Below are 13,147 nucleotides of genomic sequence, written 5' to 3' on the forward strand. Positions count from 1 at the left end.
GGAGAAATACTGTGGTTACAGGATGAAATTTCATCTTCGAATAAACCCCGTAATCGTAACAAAGTAGGTTTTTTAGCGCTGGGCCTAGCAAAAGAGAAAATGCTCATTGAATGAGCATTCCCCGTAGAAGTATTCCGGAACGCCTGGCGCTCTCCTCTATCTTCTGAGGTCCTTAACCATCTCCCTGAGAAAAGTAGACAGTAAAAGCCAAAATAGACTAAATATAGCCTGGTCCCGTTCGCTTCGCTGAAAAAACAAGCCGAAACACTGTTTTGGTTGATTTGTTGTGAGAGAATAATACTATTCCGGCTAAAAAAACAAGACTAAAAAAGACGGATTACAAAAGAAGCGAACACGGCCGCCATAGCTTATAAGCATGCAAACCATTTTGCACAATTCATACAAAACTATTGATGTATCATTTATTTATCGTGAGTGCACCTTATAATCAGCAGATTTTGGACGGCATGATGCATGAGTGCAATCTTGTGGTGGTGATAAACTAAAGTCTCGGCTTAGTAGATGGGCCATATGAGCCTATTTCTTTTTAGATGTTTATAACAAAATAAGCTAAAACTAAAAGCCATACTATACTTTTTTTACAGTTTTTCTAACTACGCTTTCTCCCCTAGCATCCATTTATATCAGACTAACTTATTTTTATCATGCTTTTGCTTCTTTTGTACAACTTTTCATAGAAGCCTTTTTTTACCAATGTACTAAATTCGTTTCAAATTATAGTTCGTTTGACTTTTTTGACCTCAAGTTTGATCACTCATCTTATTCAAAAATTTATGCAAAATATCACTTTTTTTGTTGTGGCTTGTTTTATTAACAAAAGTTCTTCAAGAATAACTTAAATTTGACTATGTTAGCATAATTTTTTTAAATAAGTCGAGTGGTTAAACTTGGGGTCAAAAAATCAAACGAACTATAATTTGGAACGGAGAGAGTATAATACTAATCTAACATTAAAACCTAGCCTAATAAACTTACAATAAAGTTTTTAAAAAACCATAAATTAACTAAAACTATATCTAATGTAACTTCTGGTCAACAACGGCGACGTAGTCGAGCTCTACTGACCCCAACACAGTTTGCCGTCTTTCTCTGAGACATCGGACAGTGTATAACACTCTTGTCCTCTGCTGTCATCTCCTCACGCTGCACGCCTTTAGCATGTAGGCGTACGCCGACAATGTGCTTGCCTGCCGCGGCGTCCGCGCCGTCGATCTTTTCCCGGTTTAGCGCGACCCAGTAGCCTCCTCTGGTGTCACGCCTGATGTCCGGATATCCAAGCAAGTCAGCAAAGAGCTCGTAGGTGCCAGCCTTAGGCCCTTTCAGCCAGTACCTGAACACACTACAGCAGCCACACGCTTTGCCGAGTGCCTCGTGCACTTGGCAAAAGTACCTATACACTCGGTAAATCCTTTGCCGAGTGCAACACTTGGCAAAGAGGCTCCGTCAAATCTTTTCACGGTAAAGCCTGCTTTACCGAGTGTCAAATCTCGAACACTCGGCAAAGGCTTTGCCGAGTGTCAAGTTGGCACTCGGCAAAGGATTGACGATCGTTGGCCGAAGGCTCACGCCATTTTAATTTTTTTTAATTTTTTTGTCGAGTGTAACACTTGGCAAAGAATTTTTTTTTCAAAATTCTTTGCCGAGTGCCATAGCGCCGAGGCACTCGGCAAAGCCTGTTTTTATTTTATTTTTTAAATTTTCTTTGCCGAGTGTCATTGCCAAGGCACTCGGCAAAGCATTTTTTATTTTTTTAAAATTTTCTTTGCCGAGTGCAATGGCCATTGCACTCGGCAAATCTGGGAAATTGTTGCTGCTTAGCAATTTTTTTTTTTGCTTTTCCATGTAAACAACAGTGCATATATATTTGGTACCCGGGTACTAATAGTTATTCGGTACCCGAGCCCCCCGCGCACTACCGAGCGTCCGCAGCCTGCCGCCGTGCCCCCACGCCTACGGGCGATTCCCTACGAGCCGTGCCCCCCTTTTTTTTTTCTCTCTCGTAGTCGATTGCTCACGTAAGTGGTCGTTTTTTAGGCTGATGATTTTTTTACGGTTTTCTTTTAGGCGGGTGGTTTTTGTTGGTCATTTTTTAGGCTGCTGATTTTTTTGGATGGTTTCTTTTTATGCTTGTGTTTTTTTCCTTTTGAATGTGTCGTAGTTTTCGAAGGAAGATTTTATATTTTGAGGTAGGTGAAGCAACTAAAAAGTTTTCAACTAGAACGTAAAGACAAGTACCGATCATAAAACTTGGATTTTAATAGTACAATGAATCATTCGAAGCTTATACTAATTCATAAACCTTATTCGCTGAAAACTTAATTTTTCAGGTAAATGAATCATGAAAGAAGATTGCAAAACACTCTGTAGTTTGAATACACATAGTTTTGTGGCTCCATCTTAGTTATTCCATAAAGTTACATACAATTTATGGCAGCTGAATAACCTTCATTGAGATCATAAATATTGGACCAATAACTCATAGGTCATATTACATTTACTTTTTTATCAGAACAATACCATCTTTGAGGAAAAAAAAACAAATATATCCCTCTCCCTTATGTCGCCCTCTCTAATTGCCGCCAATTGCTTCACCTGTCAAAAGAAGCAGAACAAAAGAAAACATTAAAAAACAACGTTGATGATTAATAACAGAGTAAGCCATTGTAGTTTTGAAATGAAAGTTTCAAGGAAAACTACTGAATCAAATATTTTTTTTGCAAGGTACCGAATCAAATACTAAATGCTGCAGAACTGAAGCAAACACTTAGGCGCACTCAGCCATGACCGGCTAGAACACCATCAAAAAGCAGCGCCTGAGTGCGTGGTCATTATGCAATCCTGCTGAACACTACTGAAAAGTCTGAAACACAGACAAAAAATGAAAGAAGATAATGCATGGTGCCAAGCAGCTACCGTGCAGCCCGTGCTCCAACTTTACTGTTCGCTTGTTGGTTTCAGCCAGCCCAAACCAGCCAGCCAATAGTGTTTTTTTCTCACAATAAACCAGCACCAGCCAGCCCAAACCAGCCCAGAAACCAACCAGCGAACAGGCCGACTGAATGCTCATCCCGTTGTCTTGTACTCTTCTGCGATATGATGCTCTGGTCGAGTGCTACTCTAATGTTGGTGTCAATACGCCTGACTGCACCATCAAAGCAGCGCAAAATTAATGATGCATGGTCATTTTAGAATTGGGATGTTCAGTAGAAAATTGGATAGAAGTTATTTTAAAGATGCTCAACATGGAATGCTACTGAAAGCCTGAAACAAAGACAAAAAATAAACAAGTACTGCATGGAGCAAACTGAAAAGGAACAAATTGAAGCAATAAAAAAAATACCGACAAAGTACTGATCGAAGAAGAGGGATTATACTGACTAAGTACTGAAAGAAGTACTAACAAGTACATTCAACGTATCAACATATACTGAAGGAATATACTGACCCATGAGATACTGAATACCGTCATGTACTGAAAGAAAAACATTCATAAATGATCAGGTCAGCATATACTGAATGCTCAACACTGAAAGCTACTTAAAAATACTGTTAGACACGGAAAAAAATACTGATTATTACTGAAAGGTACTTAAAGATTCTAGAAAATACTGATAAAAGATACCTACGAAAAAACAAAGATACTGACAAAAACTGAAAAGATACTGACACACAAGAAAGAGCAGGAAACTTGGGAGGCATCCATGCTATATGTAATACATGATGCTGAAAATGGCATGCGTGATATCATGTTGTCTTAGGTGGACTCTCGAATCTGATCGTCTTGGTTCTTACTCTGTTTTCTATATCATTTGTGACATTGTTGCCTCACTAAACAGCTCACCACCAATTATTATTATCATTTCATTGGCTACCCAAGTAAGTGAGTACTAGTTCAACTAACCTGACTAGATTTATTAGCAAAAAAAATCTAGACATGCACTGTATGGTATGCATCAGAACAAACCTAAATGGTGCGTGCACAAAGTTCGTATGTAAGAACTTTACCTTATAATGGTTCAAAGTAAGAACAACTAGATTATGACCATAGCGAAGGAAATAAGTAAACAGACTATAGAAGCAACTGACCCCCAACAATTCTCAAACATATAGGCTCTTCAATCAATTTGACTTAACTCTAGATGCAATGATGATAAAGTTCAAGTCTTAATTTGATTGATAGATTAAAAACAAAGAAGCTGAATAAATAAAGTTTCTGACACATTGGATGATTGGATAGTTGGATCTTCAATCAATTTGACTTAACTCTAGATGCAGTGATGATAAAGTTTAAGTCTTAATTTGCGATGCTTATGCATCAAGCAAAAGATGAGCTACTTCCCAGCAAGTAAATGAAATGAGTACTTAATAGTTAGGTTTTGCTTCTAACTTCGCTATCATCATCCAAATGAAGTGAGTGAAGCATAAGAACATACAAACACACTAGCTTGATCATAAATATTGACGTATAACCCTCTTGGATTTAATATCAGGTTTCCTCGATGCATTTCATTGACACGCTCCTGTCCCTGCCACCTTATCATACAACAGCATGTACTTCTACCAAATGCAGGTTCCACAAAGCCCATGTGCATTATGGAAGTGCATAAATTAAGCAAAAATTAATTGGTTATGTACATAACTAAAGACTAGAAGTATTAACTAATTCCTCCAATCACTAAATCTAGGACTACTAATTGACTGAGAACACCAGCAGGTTTTCCCACTATGTGCAAGCATCAAAGGAGCTGGTCTAGCACGGCTGACTAATTGTCAAGCTAGCTTCATTTGTGACCATCTTCTCTACAGAATTTCATCAGAAAATACCATAGAACATTCAAATATGAAAACATGTTCTAAGACGTCCATGTGGATTTTCCAAGAACAAAACAATATTCTATATTAGTTTATTGGTTGGGATGGGATCAAAAAGAAGATAGGGCAAAGGACACTACCCGTCATACCTTCACAAAGGCATTATCTCGTAATCAACATTTATCTAATTTGATTTCTCCCTTACAAAATTGAAACCAGCATAGCACATTCAAAACAAGAAAAAATCAAAGGTTGCTGCAAGACAGAGGAAGGAAGTTCAATTGAGGACAACACAACAGGAAGACAAAATTATCGGGAGAACACACACAAGGATAAGTGATGTCTCAACTGACCATCACCCCTTCTCATTTAGAATTTGAATGTTCATGGCCATCAGGTCTATCACTAAAAAAACGACCAAACAATCACAAGAGTCACTTTGGTTAAAAGGGGCGTACCCAGTGCAGAGAGCTCTCGCTCTGTGCGGGGTCTGGGGAAGGGTGTTAGTGACAAGCCTTACCCTCGCTTGTGCAATGCGAGGAGACCGCGACTCGAACCCGGGACCTTCCGGTCACATGCGGTAAGACTCTACCGCTTGCACCAGGCCGACAGATTAAAAAAACATAAGCTCATTAAATGAAGTCTCTAACACATAACTGATTGGATAGCTGGATTTCAATCAATTTCACCCAACTCTAACTGCAGTGATGATCAAGTTCAAGTCTTAATTTGCAATGCTTCTGCATCGAGCAAAAGAAGAGAGACTTCCCAGCAGTAGTAACCGGTTAAAGTCTTTACATTAATTAGTTTGTGCTCCTGATTTTTCTTTTCTTTATTTCTTTCTTGTAAATAGCATTTCCTCTTTTATTTAATATATAACTACCAGGAGACTACCCCTACTATTATTTGAAAAAATATGCTTCAATAGCCATGCTGAAATACTTGATAACTAGTCAAGAAATGGCAATTAATAATACTAAAATGTCAAAACTATCACAACCGAGTATGTTGCACAGCAGAAGCATATAGAACCTTCAAGTTGAGCAGTCACATGCTGCTGCTCGTTTAAGGAAGAACTATGACAAAGGGTCTCTATCTCTCTGATCAGCATACATAAATTAGTAGTGAAAATAAACAAAGCAAAGAACAAAAATTAGGATAGGAAGATAAGAAAAAAAAGCCGAATGACACCTATTAGACACGCTAGAAACTACCAATTGCAAACATCAATGATTCCTTATGTACTAAACCACGTATGCTGATGAAAATAATGTTTTTCTCACTGAAATTAAACTGAAGCCTGCACAAGTCATCATTACCAAATTGAATCCAATCCACATTCAGTTAATTTCATATAAAATATCCTAAAACATGATCTGTCTAGAATATGGGCAATTTTCCAAATATGTCAGCAACATTTAGGAGCTTGCATTTACCAGTGAATATAAGTCAGTAATCATTGCATTTACCAACACTCAAGAGCTTGACAGGTTAATTTCAGGGCTGCATTAGACACAGACCTCTATAATGAAAATTCAGATATATTGCTGACTTCGATATGAATAGACATAGTATAAGGGAAATTTAAAAACCAGGAAAGTAAGCAAATATGTAGACATAGCATTTTTGCTCTGGTCCCCCATCATCAAACATGTACTCCATCAATACAATTATGACTATACGATTAGATAAATATGGACCATCATGCTTGTAAATGATTACATAAGCTACTCCATTTGCCATTTCTGATAAGCAAAATTAAAGAATATGTCAGATAGGAAAAATGTTAATGAATTTCTAGTATGATATATATCTATATATATAGGGTGGCAACCATCTACTAGAAAATAAGAAAAAGCAGACAGATTGCACAAACTTGAAGCTGAAACTACATTCAAGTAAAAGGACCAGTTTTAATTTATTTACCAATGAAAACACCTTAAGTCACATATCATGAGCGGATTCACAATTATGAAATACCACTAGCTAGAAGAAAAGCCCAAAGCAATATTCTCCTTCCGGTCATTCAGAAAAAAGGTAACTTAAGGATAGAAACTACCAGTACATTAGTCTTCCTGACAGTTCCTATTACTATCCATGTGTAACTCGAAGAATACCACTAGGATCCCTATTACTACCTTACAATAGAATTTTGAGTTGAACATACAATTTAGATCACAGGGAAAATAAGAAAGAATCAATAATATCTTCTATACCTCTAATCTCAATTAGGTGACCAATGAATAAGACCTACAGTGAACATAACCTTAATGTAAACGTTTAAGGCAATCTAGGATATTAATCTTTGGTTGAATCCAAGATAAATCACATTTTCAGCTATTCATTGGGAACATATAAAACTGATGGCACTATAGAAGTAATTGACCCCAGCGATTCTCAAACATATAGGCTCTTCAAATTGCAGAACACTAGACCTTAACAAGCTGAATTTTGTATCATATTCTTTACATTTCAACAAGCAATATAAAGTTAACTATTGATTAAGTTGCAGTTTATCGCTCAAGTGAAGGGAAGACATATTTTTACCTCAATAAACATATTAAATCTGAACAACTCATGATCCTAATCATTACAACATGCTATAATGAGATGGTATGCACCCTGAAGGTGTTAAATTCTATCATCGTAAAGGAACGTCCACGCAATCACCAGTAATGCCTGCCCTAAAGCTAAAACTTCCTTAAAATAGTCAGCCACAAGGGGGAACCAAGATTAGGAACTAAATTATTTTATTACATAATCACTGTTGGTAATTAACTTAAGGATAGAAACTGTTGCATTAGTCTTCCATGTGTGTTTTCCAGGAAGTAACAATGTTATGTATTAGTTCATTGGTTGGGAACAAAAGGAAAAATAGGGTGTCCTATGTGTCCCCCCCCACCCCACCCCACCCGTCATACCGACTCACAGACACTATGTCATAATCAATCTATCTAATTTTGATTCCTCCTTAGATAATCGAAACCAGCATAGCACATTCAGAATAGAAAAAAATCAAAGCCTGCTACAGCACAGAGGAAGGTAGAGTCAATTGAGGGCAGCACAGTAGGAAGACAAAATTACCGGGAGCATACAGACATGGACAAGTAATGTCTCAACTGACCACCCCTTCTCATTCAACACCTGAGTGATCATAGCCATCAGCTCCATCACTACAAAAAAAAACCAAACTATCACAAGAGTCAATTTGATTGATGGATTAGAAACACATAAGCTGAATAAATGAAGTTTCTGACATGTTGGATGATTGGATAGCTGGATCTTCAATCAATTTGACTTAACTCTAGATGCAGTGATGATAAAGTTCAAGTCTTAATTCGCGATGCTTATGCAATTAGTGCACCCAGTGGTCATTAAGTAGAGGAAAAAGAACTAGGACTTGTTCTTGCAAACCCTGCATTTTCCGGTGCGATGCATTGCTACCACGTGATTCCTAACTAGCATATTCTGATTCAAAAGAAAAAAAATATCTCTACACAAAGTAGTGAGTGATGGCATTATTAATATAAAGCATCAGCTAAAGATGATATTATTAATATGCGATAACAGATAAAAACAGAATATACGTCCTACAAGAAAGAAAGTGCATGTATCAAAGACTGAAAATAACAAGCGTGCCCAATGGATGGTGGAGGCACTTCTCTCCGCCTCGTCAATTAATAGTTAAAGATACACAACCTATTAATTTATTAAACTACTGCATAATCCATCTAGTTCTATACGGGAATAGTTGCAAAATATTCACTAAGTTTAGAACTGGAATATATACAAATGCAAGTCCTGACTGCAATAAAGGGGCCAATTTGGATCTTTCTAGATTGTGGACAGCAAGCGACTTTGCCCTCCACAGCACCCGGAACCCCCTAGGACGGTTGTTGACAGCATGGTCGCAGGGGCACCTGGTTGCTGGGTTGCTCGTATGACACGAGATGGCACCTGCTCCGGCCGTAGTTGTGGATCCACGAGGTCGCCGGTTGCGCCGACGATACCTGGAAAGGGGAAAGTGGATCGGACAATGCAAAAAATAAATTTGTACAACTATCTGTAAACCACAATACAAGATCTGTGTATCAAGGCGGACAAGATGGGCCTAAGTACAACAAGTGCTACTTCGGAAGCAAATAGATAAAGAGCTGAAAATATTTTTAATCTTGTGAGCCAGAGACTTCAGAGTTATATAAGGAAATCTGGAGCTGAAATTACTGCGGGCCTCGTGGGTCTCGCAGAGGATAGGGAGGAGCAGGGCTCGCACCACACCTCGATCCGGATACCTGATGAACATGCTGCTGTCCTACAGCCGGAGTGCGTTGCTACTGAGCTAAATCGGCATCTTCCCTCCCGGATCGAGGTGCGGCAAGGCAGGCAATGGCGTCGGAAGGGCGGCGGGGCCCATGCACCACTGTAGGGAGGGGGCGAGGCCCGCGCGCCACCGCCCGTAGATAGAGGGCCGCGTGCGCGCACCGCCGGCTTGGAGGAAGAGCCGCACACACCGCCACCGCCACTGCCGGTTGACGAGCGGTGCCGGCGGCGGGTGGTACGGAGCAGGCGAGCGGATGAGTCTGAGGAAACCGAAAAGATCATGCCATCGTGGGTGGGTGGGGGAGCTACCGAGATGTGATGGTGCTCTGGCCTCGGCGAGAAAAAAAAACTGGGCAGGGCTAGGAATCTGAGTGGATGGGCCTCGGCAAGAAAAAAACTGGGCTGGGTCTGGCAGTCTGAGGACGGACGATTTGGGAGCCTTGCGGACGGGAAACTGTTGGGCGGTGGGTACTGAATAGTTATTTGGTACCTGGGTACCATATAGTAATACTATATATATATATATATATATATATATATATATATATATAGTATTAGAAACCATAATTCAACACAATATATCAGAAACCACATATATATATCACAAACGACCAATTATGTCCGAAATCCACAATATATTACAAACCACAAGTTCAAAGTCCACAAGTTCAATACATAAAGGCATGCCTACATAAAACCGACTCCGAAAGTGGCTCACGACGAATGTGAGGGTTGCGACGCCCCAACTTGCGATGCCAACGACCCTCCAAGATGGTTCGACGCCGCCCCCGATTGATGCTGTACAAAAGAGAAGAGATTGTACGTGAGTGACAAGATAAAAATGTAAGCAGTTTAAAGAAAAGTTGAAAATTTTGGCAGCACCTCCCTTGCACGGGGAGGTTTCCAAAACCTGCAAGAAAAACGTCGGCACGAAGGCCGACAACCACATTTCCGGCACGAAGGCCGACACATCAACAAACCCAGCACGAAGGCCCACACATCAACAAATCCGGCACGAAGGCCATCACTAGGTTTGACATTAAGCATGAGCATAGAAAGTAAAGCATCCGTACTCATACTCACCGGAGTAGAATCTGAACGATGTGGTGGTGGTGGTGCAAGCAGGTTGGCTGGGATCTCCCAACCTTGTTGCAGTCCAAGTTGTTGCACGAACTGGAGCAAACCTGCTTGCTGGGCCTCCAAAGCTTGTAGCCTCTGACGCTCGGCCTCCCGCTCAGCCAGCTGGGCCTCTTGCTGGGACCGAAGTTGTTGCAGCTCAGCCTGCAACATTTGACACCAATGTTTCAATAATGCATAGCTAAGGAATGTAAATGACAAAAAACGACGAATGAAACTGGAATACTTACCTGGAGTGCCGCCACCGATGACGGCCGTTGCCTTATGGGCACGCTAGAGCTCGTGCTCGCTGCTCGGAGGCGCGGGAGAGGAGGAGTAGAGCCCGTGTCGAGGATGCTGTCGCCAATCCAGAAACGCCCATGCTTCTTGCCTTCCCCCACCCTCATCACGAGCTCAGGATCAAGGCGCTCCTCGGTCCTCGGATCGTAGTCGGGCCCGTGGACTGACCTTGCCGCCTCCGTGTAAGAAGTGAGGCGGGTGTGGACGCTGGAGTTGGTGTACGCCTCTGGGCCCGCAACCGGGTTGTACACGATGTTGGACTTTGCCGGGCCCATGTGGGCCAGAGCATACGTCGTGAGTTGGCCAATTGGCTGGCCACCGTGCGCCGCCAACTGTGAGAAAGACAATAACATGTGGTAAGAAATGATGCAAAACTGAGCGCGGCTAGATAAGACAAATGGTGGAGACTTACATATGTCTTCGCATACTTGCTGAGGCTGGCGCTGCCCTGATGGTGAGGTACACCTGGCATCATCATACGGTGCTCGCTTTTCTCTTGGTGCGCCCTCTGCCAGTCCGCGTCCAACCATTTGTCCACTATAGCAGCCCAGCAATCAGGGTGGGTGGCGCACCAGTTTGGAATCACCTACAAGCCATCATAAGACCAAATTAGGCATAATTAATCTTAGAAGAAATCAATAAGAGATGTTTTCTATTTACCTATAAGTACTGCTCCCTGGTAAAAACCTCTGTCTCCCTTCTTACCTGTGTCTTGTTGATTCTTCTGTTACGGCCGTGTGCGCCACCACGACGTGTGTCCGGTCGGCACTCACCGCGACGGCGTTGGGATAGGGCAGAGCATCCTTGAGCACTATCACACGCTTGGCCCGTGCGTCATACTTCATCAGCCGGCCGGAGGAGTCACGGTTTATCAAGATCTGGGTGTTATGCCGACGCGTGTACGACATGCTGCTATCTGTGAAGTACACATCGCCGGTGGGCTGGTCGACGTCGACGCCGTTGACGAAGGTGAACGCGCCACCGTCGGCCTTGGCTGCCAACACCTTGGCCTCACCGCCCCTCAGGAGGCCGTGGTAGGCGTCAGCGATGTACAGGTCGCCGGTCCTGACGTTGAACTGGAGCTCTAGGGGGCGGCCGCAGACGTCCTCGGCGTCGCCGGGACGCGCCGGAGAGGCTATGCAGGATGGGTTGTGGGCATAGCTGGTGCTGTAGGCGAAGGTCGTCCAGCCACGGGAGCTGCCGCCCCACTTGAGCACGCGGCCGTCCGAGACGCCGGCGTAGGGACCCTTGGTTCCTAGGTAGGCCGTGGTCCATAATTTGTGACCGTACAACTTTATCATAGGTGCTCACCAAATTTCAGTGACAAGTTTGGTGTCCTGATCCACTACTATATAAATGGTTTTTACAAACACTACTTAGGATTTTTTTTAGTTAGAAGTGATCATCATTGTCAACCGTTCTTGAAAATAATCAGCTGGGCCCAAGGCCCAGAAATGGCTCTAAAAATCAATTTTAGGGATTGTCGTCCTGTTAAGTCAACCCCTCTTAAAATGTTTATTTTTAGGAGCAGTTCTCTTAGAGGCACTGCAACTTTGATGTTTAGAAGTGGCTGTTTAAGAGTACCGTCCTTAAAAATTGAGGTGATTCTCAAAGATGAACCGCTCAATATTCCTTTTAGTTAGTTTTATTCGTTTAAGGGTAGTATGGTGCACCGCCCCACCGTCGCCCTGCCCTTGGCTCCTCCATCGGCGTCGCCCGCAGGCTCCTCATCCTCCTCCGCCATCACCCGTAGGCTCCTCCTACACCACATTCATCTTCATTAGGATGCTGTGTGCAGGAGTAGGGGAGGCCGGACGAGGGCTGAATGGCGGCCGAGGACGAGGCGACGGCGTTGTAATTTTTTTTGAAGGAACAGGAGGGGCTAGAACCCCAACTGAAATTTATTAGAAAGAAAATGGGAGGGGACTGACTCCAGACCTGGTTCTGAAGAGCTGTGTCTTCGTACAACCGTTTCCGAACATTGTCATGAGGTAAAGTCGAGTGTCCATGTGTTGGAGCAGATCTGTGGAAACAAGGGGAAAGGGAGAGCAAAAATTAAAAGCGAAGTAGGAGAGAATATACCTGAAACAAGGGAAATTAAAATGTATCTGAATGGTAATTTGATGTCAACAACAGCAACACAGAAGAGAGTTAAGGAAGTAGGAGAGGTTGCCATGCAAGGAGCACTACAGCTTTTGAGCACACCATTTTATTCAATAAACTAATTAATTCAAAATTTGGAAAATTAGAGAGGGCAAAGGATAAGCATATTTTCTCAACCTGAGGCAAAAGTTTTGCCGCCATGAATCTTCGCTAACAGATGACACCAGTTAATCGCAAGCAAGCTCAGCAAGTGTTAGCCTTTTAGGCCCAAAGATGACACCAAAAGAAGTGTTGTCTCCAGATAAATTTTGTAATTGCATCTGCTGTACCCTGGAACCAACCAGCAGCCTCCCTAGGCATCCGCATTGCAGGCAGCACCTAATTGTTGACAAAAATTGTATCAGTAAATGTGTGCTTTAATCAGATAAGAAATTCAAGAAGAATATTCAAAAGCTCTTTGACTAAGTCAATCAAA

At 42.0% G+C, this 13,147-nt stretch overlaps 2 protein-coding genes and 1 pseudogene across 10 annotated transcripts; all 3 read right to left on the reverse strand.

Annotated features, from left to right (window-relative positions):
- Positions 1 to 1,037: 1,037 nt before the first annotated feature.
- LOC136503979 (protein STRICTOSIDINE SYNTHASE-LIKE 10-like) overlaps positions 1,038 to 13,147 on the reverse strand; it is a 34,154-nt pseudogene continuing 22,044 nt past the window's right edge.
- LOC136506168 (uncharacterized) lies at positions 2,381 to 9,497 on the reverse strand. 8 transcript variants are annotated; one of them, XR_010771416.1, is made up of 6 exons: positions 9,126 to 9,497; positions 8,754 to 8,843; positions 7,918 to 8,006; positions 2,935 to 3,493; positions 2,747 to 2,859; positions 2,381 to 2,613 (listed from the first exon to the last, which is right to left on the reverse strand). XR_010771416.1 is itself a non-coding variant. In XM_066501283.1 (5 exons), exons 1-5 carry the CDS (start codon positions 9,433 to 9,435, stop codon positions 3,134 to 3,136), a joined length of 546 nt encoding a protein of 181 aa, XP_066357380.1. In that variant the 5' UTR covers positions 9,436 to 9,497; the 3' UTR covers positions 2,381 to 3,133. The 8 variants fall into 8 exon arrangements, 4 of the variants coding, with proteins under 4 accessions (XP_066357380.1, XP_066357381.1, XP_066357379.1 ...); XR_010771413.1 differs by lacking the exon at positions 2,747 to 2,859; XR_010771415.1 differs by having other exon boundaries at positions 2,381 to 2,859.
- On the reverse strand, positions 9,733 to 11,367 carry LOC136506167 (uncharacterized). 2 transcript variants are annotated; one of them, XM_066501280.1, is made up of 5 exons: positions 11,230 to 11,367; positions 10,982 to 11,155; positions 10,521 to 10,901; positions 10,237 to 10,434; positions 9,733 to 9,951 (listed from the first exon to the last, which is right to left on the reverse strand). In XM_066501280.1, exons 2-5 carry the CDS (start codon positions 11,045 to 11,047, stop codon positions 9,868 to 9,870), a joined length of 729 nt encoding a protein of 242 aa, XP_066357377.1. In that variant the 5' UTR covers positions 11,048 to 11,155; positions 11,230 to 11,367; the 3' UTR covers positions 9,733 to 9,867. The 2 variants fall into 2 exon arrangements, with proteins under 2 accessions (XP_066357377.1, XP_066357378.1); XM_066501281.1 differs by lacking the exon at positions 11,230 to 11,367 and having other exon boundaries at positions 10,982 to 11,218.

Source organism: Miscanthus floridulus, chromosome 14, assembly GCF_019320115.1.
Source record: "Miscanthus floridulus cultivar M001 chromosome 14, ASM1932011v1, whole genome shotgun sequence".
In the NCBI taxonomy this organism is placed as follows: domain Eukaryota; kingdom Viridiplantae; phylum Streptophyta; class Magnoliopsida; order Poales; family Poaceae; genus Miscanthus; species Miscanthus floridulus.

What these genes read in the sequence shown, in the direction of transcription:
- LOC136506167 (XM_066501280.1), bottom strand. Translation starts at nt 11,047, where the DNA reads ATGATGATGCCAGGTGTACCTCACCATCAGGGCAGCGCCAGCCTCAGC. An exon ending in GCAAGTATGCGAAGACATAT is followed by an intron (nt 10,902 to 10,981) that starts GTAAGTCTCCAC and finishes TCTTTCTCACAG; the next exon opens with TTGGCGGCGCACGGTGGCCA. An exon ending in CATCGGTGGCGGCACTCCAG is followed by an intron (nt 10,435 to 10,520) that starts GTAAGTATTCCA and finishes CAAATGTTGCAG; the next exon opens with GCTGAGCTGCAACAACTTCG.
- LOC136506168 (XM_066501282.1), bottom strand. Translation starts at nt 9,435, where the DNA reads ATGATCTTTTCGGTTTCCTCAGACTCATCCGCTCGCCTGCTCCGTACC. An exon ending in GACAGCAGCATGTTCATCAG is followed by an intron (nt 8,844 to 9,125) that starts GTATCCGGATCG and finishes TCCCCTTTCCAG; the next exon opens with GTATCGTCGGCGCAACCGGC. An exon ending in ACGAGCAACCCAGCAACCAG is followed by an intron (nt 8,007 to 8,753) that starts GTGCCCCTGCGA and finishes TTTTTTTTGTAG; the next exon opens with TGATGGAGCTGATGGCTATG.